At 50.1% G+C, this 25,980-nt stretch overlaps 1 protein-coding gene and 1 pseudogene across 3 annotated transcripts in view; both read left to right on the forward strand.

Annotated features, from left to right (window-relative positions):
• PCSK6 (proprotein convertase subtilisin/kexin type 6) overlaps positions 1–25,980 on the forward strand; it is a 196,041-nt gene that overhangs the window by 125,337 nt on the left and 44,724 nt on the right. For all 3 annotated transcript variants that reach the window (XM_067030118.1, XM_067030119.1, XM_067030120.1), the window contains exons 12-13: positions 10,568–10,756; positions 14,459–14,595. In XM_067030118.1, coding sequence (XP_066886219.1) covers positions 10,568–10,756; positions 14,459–14,595 — 326 coding nt within the window. The remainder of the gene's footprint in view (positions 1–10,567; positions 10,757–14,458; positions 14,596–25,980) is intronic.
• LOC131753942 (U2 spliceosomal RNA) lies at positions 12,993–13,141 on the forward strand (annotated as a pseudogene).

Here is a 25,980-nt window from a genome sequence, read left to right on the forward strand (position 1 = left end):
TCTATGTATATATATATCCCCTATCCCCTCCCTCTTGCGTCTACCTCCCTCCCTCCCTATCCCACCCCTCTAGGTGGTCACAAAGCACCGAGCTGATCTCCCTGTGCTATGCGGCTGCTTCCCACTAGCTATCAGTTTTACATTTGGTAGTGTATATATGTCCATGCCACTCTCTCACTTTGTCCCAGCTTACCCTTCCCTCTCCCTGTGTCCTCAAGTCCATTCTCTATGTTTGTGTCTTTATTCCTGTCCTGCCCCCTAGGTTCATCAGAACCTTTTTTTGTCGGGGGGATCCATATATGTTAGTATATAGTATTTGTTTTTCTCTTTCTGACTTACTTCATTCTGTATGATAGACTCTAGGTCCATCCACCTCACTAGAGATAATTTGATTTCTTTTTTTTTATGGCTGAGTAATATTCCATTGTATATATATATATATATATATGCCACATCTTCTTTATCCATTCATCTGTCAATGGACACTTAGGCTGCTTCCATGTCCTGGCTACTGTAAATAGTGCTACAGTGAACATTGTGGTACATGACTCTTTTTGAATTATGGTTTTCTCAGGGTATATGCCCAGTAGTGGGATTGCTGGGTCATATGGTAGTTTAAAAAAAAATCTGTACAGAATTGCCTGGCAGTCCAGTGGTTAGGACTCCACGCTTCCACTGCAGGGGGCACAAGTTCAATCCCTGGTTGGGGAATTAACATCCCTCATGCTGCGTCGCATGGCCAAAAAAATCAGCTGTAAAGTAAATAAAATAGCAAGAACCCTATTCCATTAGGAGAGGAGATCAGATTATTCTCCTGAATTCTGCTGTTGCCACTGTCCATTTTATCCTTTTCAGAATGGTGTTTCTCTAGGCTTTAAAATCTGATGAAGAATGGAATGCATTTCTTTCTATCTATAACTGTTTATTACCTTTGGAAAATGTGTGTTTGAATAAAAAAAAGAAATGATGGGGTGATTAAAAGGGATTCTTGCGGGCTTCCCTGGTGGCGCAGTGGTTGGGAGTATGCCTGCCGATTCAGGGGACACGGGTTTGTGCCCCGGTCTGGGAAGATCCCACATGCCACAGAGCGGCTGGGCCCGTGAGCCATGGCTGCTGAGCCTGCGTGTCTGGAGCCTGTGCTCCGCAAAGGGAGAGACCACAACCGTGAGAGGCCCGCGTACCGCAAAAAAAAAAAGGGATTCTTGCTTTATCAACAAATATAGATCATTGTCTTTGAGATCTCCCCTTCCTTAAAGGCATCTACCTCTTATAATATGCCCTTGTGCTGTAAAATGTTGAGAAAAGTGTTTCTTGCTGATGCCTTGCATACAGTAGGAATTCAGAAAGTATTTGTTGGATGAATAACCACAGAAGGATCTTCTGAAAAATTGCATTTCCCTCCTGCTGCTAATTGTGAAAACTGACTGCCGGGTTATCCCTCCAAGGCCTGAGGAGCTGGTAGGCCAGCAGATGAGTCTCAGCCTTGACATTTGAAAGCATCGTTTTCTCTGGGGAGCCTTAGACTATCAAACTCAGGAGAATGTGGAAGGTTTTCTGAGATTAAGAGGCCTTTTGCATTCTTTAGCTTGGTTATTTGGAAGACCCCTGGCACATAGACGCTCAAGCTCCAGGTTCGGTGGTGCTGGACTTGGGGGCTGGGTCCCACCCGTGTGGCTGCCCTCTGCCCGGCTGCATCCAAGCTGCAGCCCTTCCTTTCCACTGGCCTCCCCGTTGGGGCAGCTCCTGAATGAAGCATTCTTCTCCTGCCAGAAATAGTTTTAAGATGGGAGAGTGGTGCCTAGGTGGCGAAGGGTTGTTTTTATTTTTATTTTATTTTGTTTTTTAAGTGCCGGTACACGGAGTCTAGACAGCATGAGTTGAGGGGCGCAGCCATACCACACAGTGTGACATTGTTCCTGTCCTTTGAGGAAAGGTCCCCGCAAATTCCAGCAGACGGGAAGAATCGCACTGCTGTTTCTAAGGGAAAATCATCTTTACGTTTAGCAGTTTCAGACTCTCTGGAATATTCAGCCAATCTGCTGTCCCAAACCTCAACTGCACATTCAGTTGTTCCCAAGGACATAAGGGCCGAGACAGAGACAGACAGCCAAGAGCTCGCGCGTGGAAGGCAGATACATGTTTAGCCCTGATGGCCTCGTCTCCCGGCAGAGCTGCAGCCTGCCTGCCAGTGTCGCTTGAGCCAGGGCTGCTGAGCACCCCCAGTGCTTATGGCTGGTTTCCTTCATCAGGGTTCTTGTGTAGCTTTGCCTAAGCTGCTGGGACCATTTAGCTTAAAGATGAAAAGGAAGTCTTCCCACACGCCTGCTTCTCCCTGCTCCCTCTCTGCAGATGTTTCTTCGTCCGGGGGTCCCCAGAGATGGCTGTCCACTGTCTTGGCCTCTTTCTGGTTTTTCCTTCTCGTGGTGGAATCTTAGGATGCCGTGAATGTCCCAGACCTGGCTTCAGTGCTTCCCATGGAAAAGATCACAGAGAGAGGGAGGGAAGAAGGGGGGAGGGGGCCTCTTTGGCTGCCCTGTGCGGACCCATCTACCCATGGGACACGTTTCCCTGTCTTCCCTCCTGAGTATAAGGACCAGGCAACCCTACTGTGACCTTCAGAGAACAGTGTTCCTTGCTGTTAAGTGCAGGCATCCCGGCAAGGACTGTGGCCACACCTGCCAGTTCTGTGGTGACGTCTGAGCCAGGGGGCCTGGGTGTCCGTGGTCACGTGCAGGGCAGGAATGAAGAGCACCGACATCCTTCTTAACTCCTTTGAGCCTCAGTTTCTTCATCTGTGACGTGGGGATTTAAAACAGCTCCCAAACCTCACACCCTGGTTGGGGGTTTTGAATGAGTGACTACACACGGATCGCTTAGGACAATGCCCGGATCGCTTAGGACAATGCCCGGCTCACAGTGAGGGCCTGATAATTGTCATCCATCACATTCACCTATGTATTTACAAGCAGAGTTGTTATAAAATGACATCACACGCAGTCTGGTTTAATGAAATACCAGAAAAGTAAACAGCATGTGGTTAGTGCACAGTTAATTCTTGAACATCTAGAAATAGATGGCCTGCTCTATAGATAAACCTAAATATTCAAAGCTTTTAGTTTTGAAGTATCTTTTGTGTGGTTGGTGAGTTCTTTAATAAAAGACAAGCCACACTAAACCACAAGCTGTCTCGATGGTAATCTTCCAAACCTGCTGAAGCTGAAGACAAGTACATAAGTTCTCTTTGCTTTAGAAGACTCTGGTTGTCTTTCCAGCACGAAGTTAGGAGACATGGATGTCATAAACTGTTTCGCTGTAGCCTGGGTTTTTAAAGACGCAAGGGAAGTGCCAGCTAGAAAATCTTGCGAGTCAAGTAAGATACTTAAAAGCGGGGCCTCTTTTTCATTCACGGGAATTATACTAAGCTTGATTTTCTTTTTCACTTTTTTAGAAAGGCTATAAAAGTGTTCATTTTATCCTTCTCTATGTGACATCCACAGACTTTCAAATAATTTTGCCCAGGCAGATGGCACTGGTCATGATCCTATTTACCTTCCTGTAGTTGACAAAAGTTCTAAGGAGATTTAAAACCATCTGTGCCCAAGACCAGGCAAGAATGTCTTCCATGTGTGTTTGAATGTCACAACAGAGACTCGGGCTCAGCTCATATTTTCACTGGTGTCATCTGTAAGGCCCGTAACAAGCCATGCTCTATCGCGAAAGAGCCCAAGGAGTTTAAGGGATTTCCCCTCCTGCTGCACCTACACTCAGCACTCACTGAAAGCTGCATACGCTGTGTTTTCACCGTGGATGCCTGAGAGGTGGGTCAGACACCACAGCCTGTTCCGTGGGGCGGGGGGCTGTTCCGGGGTGGGGGTGGGTGACAGGCTGTAAAGAGACGGCCCAGGGAGATCTGGCAGCGCCTTGGAGTGGAGGGCCTGGCCCCTCTCGTTCCTCGCCGCACCCACCCCTGCAGGCCCGTCTCTCCTGGTGGCTCCCTGACCTTCTCCACGACCCCACGGACTTCTTACTGTCTCTCAGGCAGGGGATCCTGACAGAGACAGGCTAAATCCCCCACCCCTGGTCCCTAGATGTACAGTATCCAGACTAGGGGTGTCTGCATGGCCTTCCTTCAGAAGGGAATGAGCACAGCTTCCCCCGACGGGTCTATGATGGCAGCCCCCAGCCCCTGTCCATCACAGCCTCTCTCCTGCTGTGCTGCTGGCCTTTCTGCTCCTTTTGGCCTGAGCCTGACTCAAGGGTGGGGGGTGGCGCCAGACGGAGCAGGCCAGCTGAGGGACACCAGCAGGGCCTGAGTGGTCCCCCAGGGCACAGTGGGTGCCATGCTCATGTCTGAGCACAGGCTGGGTCCCGGGCAGGACCTGCTGAGAGGGTGGCCCTGTGACTCCTCGGGTCATGGCCGTGCGGACCACCTCCCTGAACAGGATGTACCCCAGGGGAGTACAGCCCTGTTAGGGCTGAGGGGCGGGCGAGGGTAGAGGGGTGTCAGTGCTCTTCGTTGTGACCAGGGACACCCAGGCCCCTGGCTCAGAACCCACACGATCTCACGCAGAACTGGCAGGTGTGGCCACAGTCCTCACCAGGATGCCTGCACTTAATGCCAATGAACACCGTTCTCTGAAGGTCACACTAGGGTGGCCTGGTCCTTCTACTCAGGAGGGAAGACAGGGAAATGTGTCCCTCTGGGCAGGAGCGCATCCCAGGAGCTCAGGCAGGATGGAACCACATCCCCCAGGACACGTTCCCTCCATCCCTCTGCATCCCGGCGGCAGGGCACACTGGCTCTGAGACGGGAAGGCCCCTTGACCTTGGCTCCCTGCAGGCTCCTGCAGTCTCAGTCAGCCGCCACCACCCAAGGGGCTGGGCCCTGGTGTCTGTCGTGCAGCAGGTCAGCTGGGCTGGCCTGGAGCACCTGTGTGGCTGGACCCATGCCGACCCAACTCCAGGGCTCTGCAGGGGGGCTGTGGCACACAACTGGGGCTCACGGCTCTTTAGGCAGCTAGAAACCCCTCTTTCTTGCTCTGTAATGTGCAGGTTCCCTGCCCTCCCAGCCCCTCTCCAGGGTATCCAATCCGTGCCCGCCTGCTACTGTATGAGGCTGCTGCTCCTGGCTTCCTCCATCATGGCATCCTACATGGGCCTGGGTGCCTTGAGGAAACTCAAGGGGTGCTCTGCAGTCCTGCACTGGGGGTAACCATGCCCAGGCCCTCGACCTTTGTTCTGTCTCCTCATATCCCTTTAGTTAACTGTTTGTTTTCCTGCAGCCCTTGTCCTCCTTAGCTTTTTTTTTTTTTTCCAAGACTTTTTGATGTGGACCATTTTTTAAAAGTCTTTACTGAGTTTGTTGCAATATTGTTTCTGTCTTATGTTTTGGTTTTTTGGCTGCACGGCATCATAGCTCCCTGACCAGGGATCAAACCTGCACCCCTTGCACTGGAAGGTGAAGTCTTAATCACTGGACCACCAGGGAAGTCCCCTTAGCTTATTTTTTGATGCAAACCTGTTTCCCCAGGCTTCCCTCGTGGCACAGTGGTTAAGAATCCACCTGCCAATGTAAGGGACACAGGTTCGAGCCCTGGTCCACGAAGATCCCACATACCGTGGAGCAACTAAGCCCGTGTGCCACAACTACTGAGCCTGCATGCCACAACTACTGAAGCCCACACGCCTAGAGCCTGCGCCCTGCAACAAGATTAGCCACCTCAATGATAAGTCCACGCACCGCAACAAAATGTAGCCCCTGCTCGCCACAACTAGAGAAAGCCCACGCACAACAACAAAGACCCAGTGCAGCCAAAAATAAATAAATAATTAACTAAAAAAAAGAAAAAGCCTGTTTCCCCCACATTGTGAGCACTCCCTACTTCTAAGACAAGCAGTTGAAGTTGAATGATACCGTGATTCTCATTGTTCACAGTAGTTGTGTTCTATGACGTCACTACAAACGCTGACTTCATGAATGCAGCACCATTATTCCTGGGAGCCTCTGGTCACGACACTTTTGTCAACCGGTCCATACAGAAACTTGTTTTATATGTGTTTCTGTCTAGAGACACTTTAAAGTGTATAGTTGACTCATCGACAATGAACCGTGGTCGGCGGCACTGTAACTCAGGCCTGGATGATGCCTGAACCAACACATGGATTTTTTTCACAAGCCACATCAGTGCCTTCCTGTGCTTAGGACGCTAGCCAGCACTGCAGCACTGTGCTTGGGACCATTTTAAACAGTGAAACCACCAACAGAAAGCACAAAAATGTGAAAAACGTGGCACTTGGTAGACCAGAAGAAGGACATTTGTTTATAGTATGAGCTTGTTTGACCTCAGCTGGGAACACACGCACTAGGCAGTTCACATATTTTGCCTCTCTCTCTGCAAATGACCACAAAAGCACCACAAGTATTGATTTGAAGTTATAAATAAATTTTAGTGAGTAGGTAAATTTGCAAATATGGACTCATGATAATGAGGACTGACTGTAATTTCATTGTCTCCCCCCACCCCCATCAGATTGAACCTTAGAATTGGAAGGAATGTTTAAAGTCAGCTAGTTCAGCCCCTTCATTTCACATAGAAGAGAAATATGTGCCGTAAATTTAAACATTGTGTGTTTAAAACACCTTATAGCCCAATTAATCATGGGCAGCCCTGTCTAAATTAATATACTGGATTAGCCTCTTTTTTTTTAAGCTATATTTTATTTGCAGCCTAAATGATCGTCTATGGTTTGATAATCAAAAGTAATTTCATCTAAGGAAAATCCTAAATGTGAACTAACCTGAGTAAGAAAGTCACAGAATCTCTGCCTCAGACTCTCATGACCCTCCTTCCAAAAACAGTCATCCTGGAACATAGACCCAGGAAGTGACTCAGAACCTCTTTGCTGTCTCCATACAGATGGCCCCAGGCCCTCCCACAGGCCATGTTGCCTTCCTAAGTCTAATAAGTCTGTCCCAATTAACCCCTCTCCATCCAGTCATGACCCTTTAGAAGGTCGATGCAGGGATTTCCTGGTTGACCTTCTGGTTGACCTTCATGGATGACCCTCCGTTGTCATGGTCCTCGGCTCTGCAACAGCCTCTTCTCCCCCAGACAGATGCCAAATGCCACAGGGGGAAGGACACAGCTGCTTTCTGGTTCTGCTGGGTCTCCTGTTCCATGTGACCTCAGGACTGTTGGGAGAGGAACTGAGCACCGCCCACTTGGCCCCAGCCCTGCGCGTGGGAAGGTGGCGTCACCTTGGGGATGCTCGGGGCCAAGGCACAGGTCTGGCCTTGCAGCTGAGCTGGGAGAGGTCTTCAAGGTGGGAGTGAGGAATACAGGCAGACCTTGGAGATATTATTGGTTCAGTTCCAGACCACTGCAGTAAAACGAGTCACATGAATTTTTTGGTTTCCCAGTGCATATAAAAGTTACGTTTCCAATGTGCCGTAGTCTGTTAAGTACAACAGCATTATGTTTAAAAAGACAATGTACATACCTTAATAGAAGATACTTTATTGCCAAAAAAGGCTCATCATGATCTGAGCATTCAGTGAGTCATAATCTTTTTGCAATAGTAATATCAAAGATCACTCATCACAGACCACCAGAACTTTTAATAATAATACTGAAGTGTTTGAAGTATTGTAAGAATTACCAAAACGTGACACTAAGTGAGCGAATGCTTTTGGAAAAGTGTCGCTGACAGACTTGCTTGTCGCAGGGTTGCTGTAGACCTTCAATTTGTACAGAACGCAATTAAGCGAAGTGCAGTGAAAGGAGGTCTGCATGTGCTGACCTGTAGTGGCTTCCCAGCTTGAGCAGAAAGACATGGGGAGGGAGAGAGCTTCTGCCCATCCCACCTTCTCCTGCTTTTCCCAGCCACTTGGTTTACTAGAAAACATTTCTACCTCTGGCTCTGAATGTCACTGATGCCATAAGATTCTAAGCGTTGTGATTTGGCAAGTGCCTTGAATTTAGTAAACTGAGAACTTGTTTCTACGCATTTACAAGCAATTAGATGGTATTATGTACTAGAGAATACTGGATGGAGGTACCGGGAAGTTACTATGAAGCCTGTGGGCTGGTAGCCCTCCCCCCTCAGGAGAAGGGAGCTGCTGAGGGACCTTAGGATGAAGGAACATCTGGAAGGTCCATAATTAAGTCTGACGTGTGGCTCAGCAGGAAGTGCCACGTCTCTGTCCCCAGAGCCCTCTTCTAAGGAAGGCAGCCCCCAGAGCTTGAATATCACTGGGTCTGGAGGGAGGTCTTATAGGACCTTTTACTCCTCAGTTCCCCTAGGTCCTGGGAAGATGGCTTTGTGCACAGACAACAATTTCGGAGTTTAGTAGCAGAGGAACATTTTCAGTTATCTTGGGAGCTTTAAGATCTCTCTAAATCAGTTTTGGTGATTAAAGTACAACTTACCTGTGTTTGTGTTTCTGTGCATTGTTTAACCTAAACCCTGCAGCTTCTGTGCGTCAGACTGGCCAACCTTTGTGACCTCACGGGGCCTGGCAGCTGGGGTCCCTGAGCAGGAGTAAAAACAGCAGATTGCAAGAGGCTTTGACAATCTCGTTGAGGATGTCACATGCCCTGAGCTGCACTTTCCTCTAGATGTCCACACCAGGGCTGGGCCCAGGGAGGTGGCCGTGAGGGGGGTTGGGCTGCCCTTTTTTTTTTCTCTCCTGCTCCTATTCTCTGAATGCCTGCACCTCATCCCTAGGATTCAGGTTTCCTGGCTGGGATCCCAGGTCTGTTTCTAGAGCAGGGTGATTGCTCCGAACCCTAATTGGCAAATGGTTGGGAGTGGGGGCAGGTACAGAGTTTAAAACTTCATTATCGGGCTTCCCTGGTGGTGCAGTGGTTGAGAGTCCGCCTGCCGATGCAGGGGACACGGGTTCGTGCCCCAGTCCAGGAAGATCCCTACATGACACAGAGCGGCTGGGCCCGTGAGCCATGGCCACTGGGCCTGCGCGTCCGGAGCCTGTGCTCCACCACGGAAGGGGCCCCAACAGTGAGAGCCCCACGTACCGCAAAAAAAACAAACAAACAAAAAAAACACTTCATTATGACTTTTGTTTCTGTTTCACCTCCATCTTGGTCTTCAGCCCAGGAGAGCATGGATGGGGTTGTTTAGTGAGTCTTCACACAGAGGGGTCCCCTCCCCGCAGCACCCACGCTGCGTTCTTAGTGCAAGAGGGCCGGGAATAATTTACCTGGAGATGCATGTGTGCCCGGGCGGGGCTGGAACTCTCCAGAGCTTTCTGTTCTGCACTGCATCTCCCGCAGCGGGGGGCCCACTGACCTGTAAACACAGACAGTGAAACTTGGGAGAAGGCAATGGAAGAAATCAGCATCTCTAAATCAATTTAGAATGTATGCAAATCATGTTTTCAAATATTTGGAGAGTCTCTGAGGGAATTACATCACTGTTTACAAGTGTTTTGATTGTTTTTTATGACTCGGGCCCAGTCGAGCCAAGCGACGTAATTCCTGAGATGCTGAGCCCACGCTGTGAGCCCTGCACCTCCCCAGAGGGAAGTCGGGCATGATGGGAAAAGTGCTCCCCATAATAAACAGAGCACTGGCCAAGCGGTGGGGAATTACTCCTGTGCTGCTGGGAGGAGGGTGGCCTTTGTTCAGCTTACAGACCATTGGGGTGAGCCACGGTGGTGCAGACTCAGAGGCAGAGCCCCAGTGTCGTGTGCAGGCTTGTCTGCTCCATCTGGGGAGCATGTGAGAAAATCCTGGTGGAACTGAGTCTTGAATGACTGGGGCTTGGTGCCTGTCCTCAGATTCCACCCCAGATGATAAAGCTTCCCTGAGTTTGTACAGAGAACTGTCATCCACTCCCTTCACGGGATAGGGGAGGAAGGGGCCCCCAGCCTTCAAGCAGATGGTCCTGAGCAGACCGTCTCCTGTCCAGTCACTGTGGCCTCGACCAGTGCATTCAGCACAAGAGGCCAGGTCTGGCCCTGGGTCCCTTGTCCGTCTCCTCTTTCCTGATTTCTTGAACACGAGTGTGGGTCCACACAAGCTGGGTACCTCTGGGGACTCAGAGCCTCAAAGGCCAGCTCTGCCTCTCGGTAGCTCTGTGACGTCGGGCATGGTCCTCGATCTCTCTCTGGATCAAACGGGTCGGTCCTCGTGCATTCTCACAACAGGGGCTGGTGTCCGGCACACAGCCAACTCAGGAAATGTTTGCTGTTGTTATCATTCAGCATCACGACTTACATCTTCAAGGCCAGTCTTTGAGACAGAAGTGCTGGGGTTTTAAAGCCTTGCAGACCCCAGGCGTTGAGGACATGAGCTGGCCAAAGGGTTAGGGCACTGAGGGGGCGGATCCATGGGTACCTTAGCCGAGTCTGCACAAGAAGACATTCTTTAAATGTCTCTAAGCAAATTCCAGAATGATAATCCTCTTCTGGGCAGCTGATGTAACCACGACAGGCACTTCTGAGTGTGAGACCAAGGGGCTGCGGCCGGGAGGCCTGGATCCGTCCCCCTCGTGCGCGACTGAGGGCTTCAGGTGCCAAGTACTAAGCCCCTCCCTCCTCCACCAGGAGCATCCCCGTGGTGCAGACGCTGAGGACCAGCGCCCTGACCACCGCCTGTGCCGACCACTCAGACCAGCGTGTGGGCTACCTGGAGCACGTGGTGGCCCGCATTACCATCTCCCACCCACGCCGAGGAGACCTGCAGATCCACTTGATTTCTCCCTCAGGGACCAAGTCTCAACTTTTGGCAAAGAGGTAAATCCAGGCTGGCCTGGGGGGCCGGGGCGGGAGCCGGGCTCACCTCAAGGTCACATGGCCCTGCAAGGCGCCCGGCACGTTGGGGGTCTAGCTGTTTCTGCCTCTTGAAGACACTCACACGTAGACCCAACAAACCTGAAAAATAACCTCCTGCAACCTGCCCTTCAAAGCCTCCCTGGGAAACTCTCCATTTCAGGCAGTAAGTAGTGACAAAGGTTTGTGGTTGTTTCGTTGCTTAGTGGAGAAATGCATGGAATTCTGGCTATGACTTCATTGCTGAGATCATTGGAGATCATTTTTATCGTATTCATTCTGCATTTTAAGTGAGAATGCGTGTCAGAGGAACACTGTTTTGTGTCCTGGGGTAGAGCCTGCACAGGCAGGAGGCTCTGAGGGAGACGCACAGGTGTTGGGAGCTTCTCTCTGCGGAGGTCTTGCCCATGCAAGACCTGTGGGACGGTCCCTGTGGAGCAGATGCTCTGAGAGGGAGGCTCTGAACTCTTAGAGCCTGGTGCACAGTTTGTGGTGCCCGGTTTGTGCAAGGCTGTGGAGTCATTTCTTCGACAGACTTCGAGACAAGAAGAAGCGCTTTGCTGCGTTTATGTGACTTGCGGGTCATCAGAGTGAAGGGGTATCGGGAGCTCAGGGGAGGCTAGAGGGGCCTGGGCCTCCTTTTCCGGCTCCTTCCAGCTACGAGGCAGAGGGAGAAAAAAGGTTTCACAGACAAATCAGCATTTCCCGCTTCTCTTGAAAAACAGAACTGGTAATCGTGCCCAGTACCCCTCAGGATGCACCCCGAGACTGCCCTGCCCGCTGAACCGCAGCCCCCGCTGCCTGCGTGCTCCGCCTGGGCCCCCTGGCCTCGTTTGGGTGCACTGCCCAGGGCTGCAGCCCTTCTTGGGGCTGCAGGTTTCAGAAATGGGGGTGAATGACAGCCTCCAGACAGGACCAGGCAGGAGAGGGGCCCTTTTTCTTGATGCCCCTCTGTTCCCAGCTGCTCTGCATGACACACAGAGAGGCAGTCGGCCTCCATCAGAGAGAGAGGAATGTGCTGTGTCCTCCTGGGCTCCCCCTGACAACCCAGCAGCCCGGTCTCTCTGTGGCAGGAGACTGTGGGCCCAGCCCTGGGCTTGTCCTCAGTGTACTGCACACACCCGGGGACCAGACCCTGGCTTCATCAGCTCCCAGGGCTTGGGCACCAAGCTTGGCCCCTGCTGTGCTCCCCCTTCATAGCATAAGAGTGACAGGTGGCATCTCCCCTCTGAAGGTAGGCCCGGGCCACCCTCTGCACGTGGGAGACCACCATGGGCACGAGTATTTTGAGGGTGCCAGGTGGCAAGCTACAGCTTTGTGCTATTTTGCAACCAGAGTTGTTGTTATTATTAATCAGAACTTTTAGAGATTTCCTTTAAAAGTCCAATTTTCTAGTGTTTCTTGAAAAATTGGAAGCTGTCCAATACTGGGCTCACGTTCCAGGGCAGATACTCACTAGAGCACCCCAGGGCCCTGTCCTTGCACCAGCACTGAGGCCGGGCGTGGGCTGCTCGTGCCCAGGCTCTCGTGAGGTCACCTCGCTGGACCCCCGTTTGCTCCAGGCCAGATGCCTAGAGGCATCCAAGTTGACAACCCTTGAATCTGAGGCAGAAGCTGGGAGCAGACCCCAAATGGTGGCCTGCGTTGACCTTGAGCACGGGGAGGCTTGGGTGGGGGCCGCAGTGACCAGGGAGGGCCGGCGTGGGCTCTGGAGCCCAGAGGTCTAAGCTCACAACCTGCTCCTTCACGTCCCAGCGGGGCACCTGGGAGCTGGCCACCACTCCTCAACCCTGGAAACGTCCTGTGACCCCTCCATCACAGTTAAGAGTGTTACAAGAATTGGATGTGATGATACAGGTGGAAATGCTGGCATGGTCCCTGGCTCAGGGGCTGGCTGTGCTCCCATCCTGCTTACACCTGCCTACCCGTCAGCAGAAACCTTCCAGCACCCGGCTCTGTGTTCATCCCTTCCTAACTTCCATCCCTCTGCTTAGGCCCAGGGTTGGAGCCCTTGGGGTGAGAGAGCGGGAGCTGTTGCGCTCACCTGGTTCACAGCTGCCCGCTCCCTGGGTCACACTGAGCCAGCGCCATCAAGCATGTTCAACCCGTCGGAGCCACTGGGCCGTCATCTGAGTCTTGGGAATTTGGTTTTTTCCAAGGCAGTTTGTGTGATTATACCAAGAATTTGTTTTAGGATCCAATCGCTTCTCGGCCTTTTGGCTAGGATCAAGTGTAGGATCGATTACCTTCTACTTTATTTCATATCTTGCTTAATTCAGAATCTTTTTTCGGGTTTCCAGGTGTTTTTCGCTCCGAGTAAGCTGACGTCTTAAGTACGTCAGCCCTTGAAAGAGCTTGTCTTTGTTCTGTCCCCAGTGCCCTGGATTCAGTCTGGCATCATGTGTGAAGATCAGTCTTGACCTTTGCGGTTTCTCAGAAAAAAGTAGAGGTTTTCCCCTCCCCGCAAAGCACATTTCCTTGATGAACATTTTTGTACAATGGATGTTTGGAGAACCCTCAATTGGGAATTGAATCTGACATCACACAAAACATATATCTGAATTTCTGATGAACAGTAAAGAGCCTCTACGTTAAAAAATTGTTATTCCAAAATAGAGATAGAAAATTAGGCTGTGAAGGAAAAGTCCAGAATTGTTCCTTCTACAGAGACTGAGAGGACCTGGGTGCTGGAGAAGGAGGGTGTCCATGAGTTGCTCCCTGTTTCTGCCTGAACCAAGCGTGAGAAAATGGACCGGGGCCAAAGATCCAACAGGAAGGACCTTCTTCCAGTCTGGAAGGATCAAGGGGGCTCTTGCACCTGCAGGGGACACGGGCCATGGGAGGAGCGCCCAGGGGTACCTCCTGTCAGCAGTGGAAAACCACCAGGCCTGTTGCATTCCCCCCCAAATGCAGCTGCGGAAACCTGCTAAACCCTGGAGATTAAGGGACAACATCTTTCCCACAAGTTTGAGTAGTTGTTCATTTTTTCTTACTTGTATCTTCTGGAGAAGAACCACAAGAGCTGGCTCTCAGACAAATGTGAAAGGTTCCTTCGTTCCATAAACCAGCATTTTAGAAAGGCCTCCTTTGTGATGACCTTGCAGCTTTGGGGGAAGGATAGAGTGGCCCAGCCTTCATCCAGGAACTGGGGGTCACGGGCTCTGTAGCACCCCTCCTGGGGTGGAACATGGGGGCATTCATTGGTGATGGAGAGAACCCAGGACAGGAGTCAAAATGCCCTTGAGGGCATTCTAGCTCAGCTAGTCACTGGAGGGGGGACCTGCAGCAGATCCCTACTCCCGGGGCCTCTCGTCTGCGAATTAGGGTGGGAGGAGGAGCCCACCGCTGACCCAGCCCCTGCCTTATGCTGGCGCCACCTGTGCAGCCTGACTGCCTTCCTTTCAGAGTGTTTGGAGACCCAGTGAGGTCACGGAGGTGAAGGTACCGTGCAGGGCTGTGCTGCACAGCCAGAGCCTGAAGGCATCAGCATCTCCTGCACCTTCACGCCAGCCACGGGCCAGGCCCCTTCTGCCCTGGGAGGCACGTCAGCCAGCTGTGCAGTCACCTGGGCATAATTCCCAGGCAGGAGAGCCCTCGGTGGGCTGGTCACCCCGGCCACCATCCCTTCGGGGACTCTGTGTTCTGACCCCACATTTCCAATTGCAGGTTGCTGGATCATTCCAACGAAGGCTTTACAAACTGGGAGTTCATGACTGTGCACTGTTGGGGAGAGAAGGCCGAGGGGGAATGGACCCTGGAAATCCAGGACATGCCATCCCAGGTCCGCAACCCAGAGAAACAAGGTCAGTGGGTCTTGGGAAAGTCCCAGCAACTTTTGTATTTCAGTCCTTTTGTTAACTCTAGACTTTTATTCAACTACAGTACCTGGATCATTCTTTGTTGTTGTTTATTCTTGGAGGTAAAATTTACATAATATAAATGTCACTGCTTAAATTGTTGTTCAGTGTACAATTCCATGGCTTTCAGTGCATTCACACTGTTGTGCAGCCCGTCACCACGATCTAATTCCAGAACTTTGTCATCACGCCAGAGGGAAATCCCAGTACCCATTAAGCAGTCGCTCCCATTCCCCCACCCCTCCCAGCCTTTAGCAACTCCTCACCTGTTTTCTGTTTCTGGATTTGCCTCTTCTGGACGTTTCATATAAATGGAATCATACAACACGTGACCTTTTGTGACTGGCTTCTTTCATTTAGCTTGATGTTTTCAGGGTTCGTCCATACTGTAGCAGGTGTCAGTGCTTCTTTCCTTTATATGACTAAATACTCTCCCACATCTTGTTTATCCATTCATCAGTTGGTGGACAGCTGGGTTGTTTCTACTTAATAGCTATTATGAACATCCATGTGCAAGTTTCTGTGTGGACATGTGTTTTCAGTTCTTTGGGCTATATACCTAGGAGTGTAATTGCTAGGTCATATGGTAACTGTGTTTAACTTTTTGAGGAACTGCCGAACCGTTTCACAGTGGCCAGACCATTTTACATTTCTGTCAGCAAGATATGAGGATTTTAATTTCTCTACCAGCACTTTTTAAAAATTATAACCATCCTAGTGGATGAGAAGTGGTATCTCATTGTGGTTTTGATTTTCATTTCCCTTATGATTGGTGATGTTGACCATCTTTTCATGTGCTTCTTGGCCATTTTATATCTTCTTTGGAGACACGTCTATTCAAGTCTTTTGCCCACTTTTAAATTAGATTGTTTGTCTTTTATTATTGAGTTATAATCATACAACAAGAGTTGAGTAAGAGTTCTTTAAATATTCTGGATACTTATCGGTTAATATGATTTGAAAATTTTTTCTCCCATTATGTGGGTTTTTCTTTCACTTTATTGATAGTGCCCTTTGGTGCACAAGAGTTTTGTTTTCTTTGTTTTTTCTGTTTTTTGCGGTACGTGGGCCTCTCACTGTTGTGGCCTCTCCCGTTGTGGAGCACAGGCTCCGGGCACGCAGGCTCAGTGGCCATGACTCACGGGCCCAGCCACTCCGTGGCACGTGGGATCTTCCCGGACCGGGACACAAACCCGCGTCCCCTGCATTGGCAGGCGGACTCTCAACCACTGCATCACCAGGGAAGCCCAAGGGTTTTTTTTGTTTTTTTTTTTAAATTATTTTATTTATTTATTTTTGGCTGCATTGGGTCTTCGTTGGTGTGCACGGGCTTTCTCTAGTTGCGGAGAGTGGGGGCTACTCTTTGTTGTGGTGTGTGGGCTTCTCATTGCAGTGGCTTCTTTTGTTGCAGAGCATAGGCTCTAGGCACTCCAACATCCGTAGTTGTGGCACACGGGCTTAGTTGCTCCGCAGCATGTGGGATCTTCCCGGACCAGGGCTCTAACCTGTGTCCCCTGCATTGGCAGGCAGCTTCCTAACCTCTGCACCACCAGGGAAGTCCCAAAACCTATGTTTTCTTCTAAGAGTTTTATAGTTTTAGCTCTATACATTTAGGACTTGGATCCTTTTTTTTTTTTTTTTTTTTTTTTTTTTTTTTTTTTTTTTTTTTTTGTGGTACGTGGGCCTCTCACTGTTGTGGCCTCTCCCGTTGCGGGGCACAGGCTCCGGACGCGCAGGCTCAGCGGCCATGGCTCACGGGCCCAGCCGCTCCGCGGCATGTGGGATCTTCCCGGACCGGGGCACGAACCCGTATCCCCTGCATTGGCAGGCAGATTCTCAACCACTGCGCCACCAGGGAAGCCCTGGATCCATTTTTAAAATTACTTTTTGTATGTAGCGTGAGGTAAGAGTTCAAATTCATTCATTTGCACATGGCTGTCCAGTTGTCCCAGCACCGTTTGTTGAAAAGACTTTTCTTTCCCCAGTGAATGGTTTTGACACCTTGTCTAAAATCAATTGGCCATAGATGTATAAGCTTGTTTCTGGACTCCCAACTCTATTCCACTGGTCCATAGGTCTCTCCCTATGTCAGTAACACACTGTTTTGATTACTGAAGGTTTGTAGTAAGTTTTGAAATCAGGGATATGTGCGTCCTCTGACTTTTTCTTTTTCAAAATTGGTTTGGCTATTCGGGGTCCCTTGCAATTCCATATGAATTATAGAATCAGTTTGTTAATTTCTGGAAAAAGGGTAGTTGGAATTTTGATAGAGATTTTGCTGAATCTGTGGGTCAACTTGGAGAGTATCGCTGTCTTAACATCATGAAATTTTCCCATCTGTGGACACAGATGTCTTTCCATTTATTTAGGGCTTCTTTCAGCAGTATTTTGTAGTTTTCAGTCTACTTCCTTGGTTATATTTGTTCCTAAGTAGTTTATTCTTTTTGATGTTATTGTAAATGGAATGGTTTTTAAAAATGTTTTCAGATTGTTTACTTCTCTGGTAATTTTTGCTCCCTTTCATAACTCTTAGCTAATAATCGTCTGTTTAACCGATCTTTATTAAATGCCTGCTACTGGCCAGGCGTTGATCTAGGTGACAGGGTACATACACCAGGAAAGAAAAGCAGGTAACTGTGATGTCTTGTCCTGTAGTCACCACCGAGGTGCTGAGCTCTACCAAAGTCCCTCTGTCGGGTTCCTGGTGGAGTGCAGGGACTGTGCTTCAGTCTGGCTTGTCTGTGGAACAGTTTTACCCAAGGTTTGTTTTCTCTGATCAGCTGTTCCCTGCAGCCTTCTCTGCAGACATGCTCTTCTTTTTGATGACCCTGAACCTTCCTCTGCCCTGCTTCTTTTCTGATTCTCTGTAAAACAGTTTCACGGATTTTTTTTTTTTTAAATCGGGGAGAAGAGAGGAGCATTGACTTTGCTTTATGCAAAAAAATTGACTTTAAGTGATCAAGTTGTCTCCGAGGTCCCCCTACCCGCCCCCCAAATCACTTGTTTTCTGCCTTTAAAATAATAACTATTATGCAATACATTAGTGGAACAAATTCTGAAAATACAAAAGTTAACATTTTAAATCACTTGAAATTGATGTCTTTTAAAACTAGACGCTCCTCAATTAGTCCTTTAAAAACCCCAGAGTGCATCGGCCCTATTAAAGGTCAAGGGTCAGCTTGTCAGGAGGGCGGCATCCCCTGCGCCACGGGCAGAGGCAGAGTCCCTGCGCCAGCCGGCACCACCCCGGCCACTCGTGCAGGGGAGCAGTGAAAGCTGTGCATCCACACGCCACAGCCAGCCTGCCTATTGGAAGCGCTGGATGAGCCTGGTGGGTGTTCATGTTTCTCAGCACTTAGTAAGTCAGGGCTCCTCTCTGGACCTCAGCATCCTCCGCTGGGACGTGGAGCTGAGCTGGATGCTCTCCTGACTGTGGTCTGTGTGGTACGTCCACATCCTGGAAGGGGCCTTGCTGGCGTGGATGCTCCTCCGTGCTCTCTGGCCTCTCCGGACCCCACTCCTCTTCGAGACCCATCTCCAGACAGCCTACTGTGGGGCTGGGTGGGAGCGGAGCAGGCAGGCGCCTAGGAGACCCCGGGCCTCCTCGTCTAGCGCTCCCCCTGGGGTTTTGTCGACACTCAGGTGGTGATGCAGTGTGCCTGGTGGTGCCTGAGATGCAGCAAGGCCGGATTGCGCCGAGCTTTGTGGGCTGTCGTCAGGACTGAAGTTGGTGGGACGCCCCGGAGGGTTTGTGAGCAGGGGAGAGAGATGGTCTGAGCCACCGTGTGCACGGGGTCACTCTGACAGCTGGATCAGAGTGACTGTGGCTGGAATGGGGAGAGGGCAGAGGCCGGGGGGGTGGGGGTGCCAGTTAGGAGGCCATCGCAGTGTGAGGTGAGGGTGACCCTGACTGGGGCGTGGGGGCAGCAGTGGAGGTATTGAAAGCAGCTGGTTCCTAAAGTAGAGTCAAGAGGACATGCTGACAGATCAGATGTGGGTGCCGAGAGGAGAGGGGGCCCCGAGGACTCCGGAGGTTTGTCCTGTGCGTCGGGAGAAGGGAGTGCAATTTCCTAGATCTAGGACATCGCGGGGGAGTGGGTGCTGGGGGGAGGATCAGGAGCTCAGTTTGAAGGTGCCTATGACATATCCAAGTAGAGAAGTGGACCTGCAGGCCAGGTGCACACATTTCAGTGCTGTGGGCAAATGGCGGGTCTTGAAAGCCACGCATGTGGATGGTCTCCCCCCGGGGTGAGTGGGGTGACCCTGTGCCTGCAGGCTGTGGGTGCCGGAAGGGAACCCGTTTCCGTAACGATTCCACACGGGTGCGTGTGCCGAGCTGGGCGCTACTTCGGTGCAGCGCGGAAGTGTGTGCCGTGCACCTCCCCACCACCCCATCCTGCCCGTCCGCTCCCCGCCTCTGGCCTGCACCGCATGCACTGGCTCTGCCTTTTTCCTGCTGACATTTGCTCTCTGGAGTATGGTCCTCCGGCGGCTGCTGTGTCCCCAGTGCCTCCTGCTGCATGGCTGGTAATGGACACAGAAGATGTTTGGTGAACGAACGAGGACAGGTGTGATCACCCCGTGACCGACGCTCTGCCTCCTGCAGAGGACACAGGCTTAGTGGAGTGGGGGGGGGGCAACCCCGAATTAAGTCCTGAGACAGGCCGTTTCCCTCCCTGAGTGTGGGTGGCATCTGGGCCTGGGCCGGTTGAGACCGGCGCAGAGTACACACCCCCTGGTACCTTCTAGCTCTGACCTTCTGTGACCTGCTGGACTCTGGGGGCCGGGGACCCGTCCTTCAGTGTTGTCGCAGAGGGTCTCCTCGCTCCTACAGCGGCCCCTGGTGTGGGTTCATTTGTCTGAGCTCCACCCTGTAGAAACACCATTCCTGAGGCAGCCTTGTGGAAACAGGGGTGGCCAGTGGCTGTTGACAAACCACACGCCGTGCTTCCCGGGCAGGACGAAGTCGGGCTCCCCGTCTAGACCGCCCGTTCAGCCACCGGCTCAGCCATTCAGGCGCTACCTAGCACCTCCTCCCCGAGCGCAGCCGAAGTCTGCGTTGGCTCCATCGGTGTCTCTGTACGTAGATGGGGGCGGGAGGGAGAGAGTGAGGACTGTGACAGCCAGACCCTGAACCGTGCAGGTCAGCCTGGCAGGACCTCAGCCTGCGAAGGTGACACAGAAGACCAGGATTTCCCTCTTATGCAGACCCCGAAGCCCAGTAGAAATGCAGGCCTTCGAGATGCTGTTGGTGCTGAGGCTGTGATGGGTCCCAGTGGGCATGTCGTTCCCTCCCTGGTTGTCAGCTCAAGGTGGCCTGTAGGTACCGGGTCTCCGCTGGCCTCGGTGCCAGGAATAAAGCAGCAACACCCAGTCACTGCCCTCAGAAAGCATGGCCCCTGTCCTTCCTCTGCAGTGATTCCAAGAATGGGTCCTGGGGTGCGGGGCTGCGTCTCTGTTCATTTCAGTCCCCCTCAAATCCTTGCATCGTAATCGCTTAAAAAAAAAAATAGCCAATTCAGTTCCAGTGGTATGCTGGGTGAGAGTGCTCCAAAATCTGAGATAAGACCCAGGGCTTACTGAGTAATTAAGTTGTCTGACACGCTCCCTCAAGCAGTACTCGCCTCCTCTCACTGAGCCTGGTTTATGTTGTTAGTTTTAAAACTCTTTTTTTTACAACTGAGGAGCAGATTACTCATTCGTTTTTCTCTTCAGTTCCTGGGCCAAGGAGAAGGGTGTGTCTTCTGGGATCACGCTCCTCCAGAGGCAAGTTAGAGGTGGGACTGAATCCAAATCCTGCTTCACAGCCGGGTTGCCTCTGCAAGTGGCGTCTCAATCATTCCCATCCACGTTCAGCGCACCTGTATTGAAATCTAATCAGTCCCAACTTGGGGCTACTAGGACCTTGCCTTGCCGCTCGCTGTGGGAGCAGGGCTGGGCTCAGGTGTGGTGGGGAGGGCACCTCGGAGGCAGGTAGGCTGGCTGAACCCCCTCCCCCAACACCTCCCCCACACGCCACACCACCACCACGTAGAGAGAGGCCAGGCCCAGCCCCGCAAGCCGCCGACAGCACCATCAGAGCAGAGCAGGGGTCCCATCCTGCAGAACATCTCTCAGGGAAGAGTGGCTGCATTTCACAAAGTTTCCATCTCGAATGCTCTAGCTTTTCAGTTTGGGCACTGAATGCAGAAAGTTCCAATTCTCTGGGAAACGTGTGGTGCTTCATTCTCCTGCATCTGCCTGGGGCAGGCCTGGGATCGGCTCCTGGTGCCCCTGCTTTCCTGAATCGCTGTTGTTGTTGTTCTGGCTGCTATAGCAGAGTGTCATAGACTGGGGTGCTTATCAACAACAGGCATGTCTCTCTCACAGTCTGGAGGCTGGAAGCCCAAGATCAGGGGCCAGTGTGGTCGGGTTCTGGTGGAGGCCTCTTCCAGGTTGCAGACAGCCACCTTCTCCTTGTGTCCTCACAGGGCAGGGGGAGAGCTCGCTAGCGCTCTGGGATCTCTTTCGTGAGGGCCCTAATCTCATTCCTGAGGAGCCCCCCTCATGACCTAATCACCTCCCAAAGGCTGGGGGTCGGATTTCAGCATATGAATTTGGGAGGGATGCAAACTCATACATAACGACATCTGGCCCCAGTGCTGGGCCTCTTCTCCTTTAAGATGAGGGTGGAAAAGCTTTCCTCAGGGGGTCACTCAGATGTGATGACCCGGGCCCAGTAATTGAGGGGCAGGACCTCCCCATCCACCCTCCTCACCTGGAGCTCATGTTGGTGATTACACCGGGGGCACAAGACAAAGCCTGTACGCCTGCCCAGCACCCCTGTGACCTGGGGCTCCTGCAGGCACCCCTGCACATGCATGAGGCTATGGGTCCTCCCTGCTCGGCTGGGATCAGCCCAGCTTTGAGCAGCACTGGGATGTCCTCCCTTGGTCTTCTCACTCATTCACAGACTTACCTGCTACGCGCTGAGTCCACTGGGCAGGCACAGGGCTGAAATATGCTTCTTCCTCCCTCTCCTATGCACCCCCAAGCACCCTCCTCAGCACCCCACATGGAGACTTTCCTGGGGCTGTGGTCTCTCTCTGTGCGGGGCCCGCACTTCCCCTGCGAGGGGGAGTCAGGAGCCATCGATGTTTAAATGGAAAGCATAATCAAGCATCCTTCCAATCCTCTTTCTGTGATCAACACCAGATATCTTATTTAATGGCCCCAACAGGAGTTAGTCTTACGTACTTGGCATTCACATCGTGATAAATAGACTTTCTGAGACGATTGATGGCATTAAAATAAATCCTGTTGTTCTCCTGAACTCAGGGAATTCACTTTTTCTCCTCAATTAAAATTTCTCTTTTTTTCTCTAATCTTCCCTCTGTTTCCAAAAGAGCAGCAACCCACATGTGCCAGGTTTCTCTTGGTTTCCATGGCGTTTCCAGACTCTCATTGAAGGAACAAGAGAGGCATATGATGATAATGAGTGCTTATGTGTTTTCCATTAGACACTGGGTGTTATCTCATTGCTAAAAGTCCGTATAGAATCAGGGCATCTTAAACAGAGTCCTAACCGATAAGGAATTAAGGTTTATGAAAATAAAAACATCTTATTGCTAGCGATACACACCACAGTATTTACAAGTGAAGCGTTAGAGATGTCTAGGATTAGCTTTAGAACACTCCAGGGGTGTGGGATGGGAAAGTGGAGGATGGGGAGGGCATGAACAAAGTAGGGCGGGCCAAATATCCATGATTGTTGGGATGTTGGGAGTTCATTGTACTGTTTTCTCTGTTTTGTGTTTATTTGAAAATTCACATCATGAAAAATTTTTTTAAATACATGTATGGGGAACATCTCTTCCAGAGTGGTCAGAAGGAAAAACTATTATGCAGATTGGGCTTGCACAATTAAATAAAATAAAGATGTAGGTGCTTTAGAGCAAATACACCTCAATTTTCCACAAGTGTGAAAAAAAAAATGTTCAGTACGCCACTGAAGAACTAGTTTCTTTGGACTTTCTTACCCTCAGACAGTCAGTCTAAAATCTGTGAAGGAATAAGGCAGGGTCCCAAACTCTGTGTGTGCATGTGTGTAAGTGTGTATGTGCCTGCACGTATGGGAGTGGGTATCGTATGTGTGTATATGTGTGCCCGTAGGTAAGTTATCTGTGTGTATACATGTGGGTATGTACATATGTGTGTGTGCATTCACCTATGTGTGTGCGCGTGCATGTGTGGGTGTGATGGGTATGCACGTGTGCGTGTGTGTTTGCTTGTTTTTAAAGAACCAGCACAGCCTAGCAGTTGAGCCCTGGAGCCGGCCTGCTCAGCAGACCCCTGTCCTGCGTCTCACCAGCAGTGGCCCTGGAGAGGTCACTCCTCCCTCTGAGCCTCGGGACCTCCTCTACATAGGGTTTTTGGGAGGATTAAATGAAGCGGCACATGTGAGGTGCTCGGTGTTATGAAGCTTACTCCTCATGGCAATTACTGTGTGTTTTTATCCTCCTTCGGTGGGAGAGGAAGCTGGTTCAAGCCCCACATAAAGCCTGACTGAGCTCACCTAGCGTAAGGGCGCAGCCTGGAGTTAGGTATGCTTCTGCACAGGCAGGCCCGGCCCACTCCATCCCTCCCGGTGGGTGAATCCCCACGCACCCACCTAAGGTGCACTCGGCAGGCACCCTCCGTGGATGTTTTCCTCTTTAGCCCTGTGGCCGTTGCTTTTCACATGGCCGGCTTTAGGATATTTGTAGATGGGTTTTTTACTTTAAAGTGTTGCAATTAGAAGATAAAAATCAAATGAAATAACAAAGGCTAACAGGTGCCTGGTACCAGGAGCATCTGCTGTGCGTGAGGGTCAGGGCTCCTAGGAAGCCCTTCTCCTGAGAGGCTGCCTCGCCTGGCCTGAGGCTCCAGGGAGCACTTGACTTCTGAGACCTCACTATGATTGACAGGTGTGGGCACGGTCCTTTATTTTTTTTTTTTTTTAACCCAGCAGAGCTCTTGAAACGCAATAGACACTTAAGATAGATAGTTATTGATCTTTAAGGGTTTTTCCTATACACTCTATGTCTGCCTTCAGTATCATTGATTAATCCATTCTTAGCAAATTTACCATTTTATAACACTCCCAGCAAATATCACCATGACATTAAGGGAATGTGGGGAGCTCGACTGAATGATTATAAAGTTCTCTGGAGGGCTTCCCTGGTGGCGCAGTGGTTGAGAATCCGCCTGACGATGCAGGAGACACGGGTTCGTGCCCCGGTCCGGGAAGATCCCACATGCCGCGGAGCAACTAAGCTCGTGAGCCATGGCCGCTGCGCCTGCGCATCCGGAGCCTGTGCTCCGCAATGGGAGAGGCCACAACAGTGAGAGGCCCGAATACCGCAAAAAAAAAAAAAAAAAAAAAAAAAAGTTCTCTGGAAGAGTGAGACTAGGGAGAGAAATTCTGAAAGAATTAAATGCAGATATTTAAACATATTTTTAAACTATAATAACTGTTGGTGCCAGAATAGACAGATGAGTCAAGGGGACCAGAATAGAGAGTCCACAAGTAGAGCCGTTGTAGACACTAAGTGTAACATTTCAATCTGGCGGGGAAAGAAAGAAGCGTTGAATAAAAGATATTGACAATTGGCTCACCATTTGGAAAAGAAATCATTATCTTGGTAGATTTATACCCATAAAAGTAGAAATTTCTGTTTGGCAAAAAATGCCGTAATATTAAAATTAGAAAAATATTTATAAAATATTTTGGACAAACTTGAGTCATTCGCAGATGGTCTTTTTCACTTCTCTGTAGCCCAAGGAGTGCAAAGTTTTTCTGTGAAGGGCTTTCTGGTCTCTGTGACAACAACTCTGCCATTTTAGTGCAAAAACAACCACAGAAAATATGTAAATGAAGAGCCTACTCTATTCTAACAGAGCTTTACAAAAACAGGCTGTGGCTGTAGCCTGTTTACATGTTGCAGTTGAACTGAGTACATGCTCTGTTACTTGGTGATGAAGAGGCCTGTTTATTTGGCTATTTTTTGAGGCATCCCATCTAGGCCCCATTCTCCCACACATGGAACCATATTGTCCCATGTGATGGTAAGTGTTTAACAACTAACCAGTGCTCTGGGGGGAAATTATGTATGTCTATATATCACATACGTTTATTATCACCTACTGACAGAAAGTACATGTAGAACAAAATTTACAAATAAAAATAAAAGATGGACTCTTCATACTGTAAATTCCATGTAGCCCATCGATACTCAGAGAATGCTTTCATTAATTTTCACCAGGGACTTCCCCGGAAGTCCAGTGGTTAAGACTCTGTACTTCCACTGCAGGGGGCACGTGTTCAATCCCTGGTCAGGGAACTAAGATCCCACATGCCGTGAGGTGTGGCATGCATGCATCAATCCATCAATCAATAAATAAAATTTTCACCAAACTCTCTTATCCATGGCCAACCTATGGATGTAGTTGATGAGCAACAGTCTTCCTGACATAAATATAGGTCTGAACTTCATTCATTTGTCAACAACACAAGCAACTTCTTTGCTGAATTGGATAATACTTTTCAAAAACTGGAAGAATATTTTCATAATTTTTATGCCACTCCCAGTGTAATGACTATAAACACAGCACACTTTTAAGTTTAATCTGTTATTAACATTTTCTCTGTCACTTTCAGTCTAGAAAATCAACAATAAATGAAGTCCTTATTTGTTGCGTTTGTCCATTTCTACGTATAAATTCTCCCTCCATGACCGATTTCAAGCTACCAAGGTGTTGACTCTGAAGATAGAGTTGGGAGGTGACGCACAGGCCACCAGTAGAGAGTATTTCCATCGTGTAGACAGAATAGATGTAAATAACCCCCAGAGTATAGGAAATGACAAGATAAAGTAATTAGGAAGTGGTGATTTCTGAATATTTGTTACCTTTGTTCTCAATATAATTTAATCGTAATTTTATGTAGTTTAATTTTTTTTTTTTTTTTTTTTTTTTTTTTTTGCGGTATGCGGGCCTCTCACTGTTGTGGCCTCTCCCGTTGCAGAGCACAGGCTCCGGACGCGCAGGCCTAGCGGCCATGGCTCACGGGCTTAGTTGCTCCGCGGCATGTGGGATCTTCCCGGACCAGGGCACGAACCCGTGTCCCCTGCATCGGCAGGCAGATTCTCAACCACTGCGCCACCAGGGAAGCCCCGTAGTTTAATTTTTAATGATGGTTATGTTAAGAACCCGCTCGCAACATTCTTGAAAGTGTTAACAGTCAGCTGTATTAAGTCAATGTGAGCTGACCCAGCACGCCCCTGCATATTGGGAATTGTATAGGTAGAGGAC

The sequence above is a fragment of the Kogia breviceps genome, chromosome 3 (genome assembly GCF_026419965.1).
Source record: "Kogia breviceps isolate mKogBre1 chromosome 3, mKogBre1 haplotype 1, whole genome shotgun sequence".
NCBI lineage: Eukaryota > Metazoa > Chordata > Mammalia > Artiodactyla > Physeteridae > Kogia > Kogia breviceps.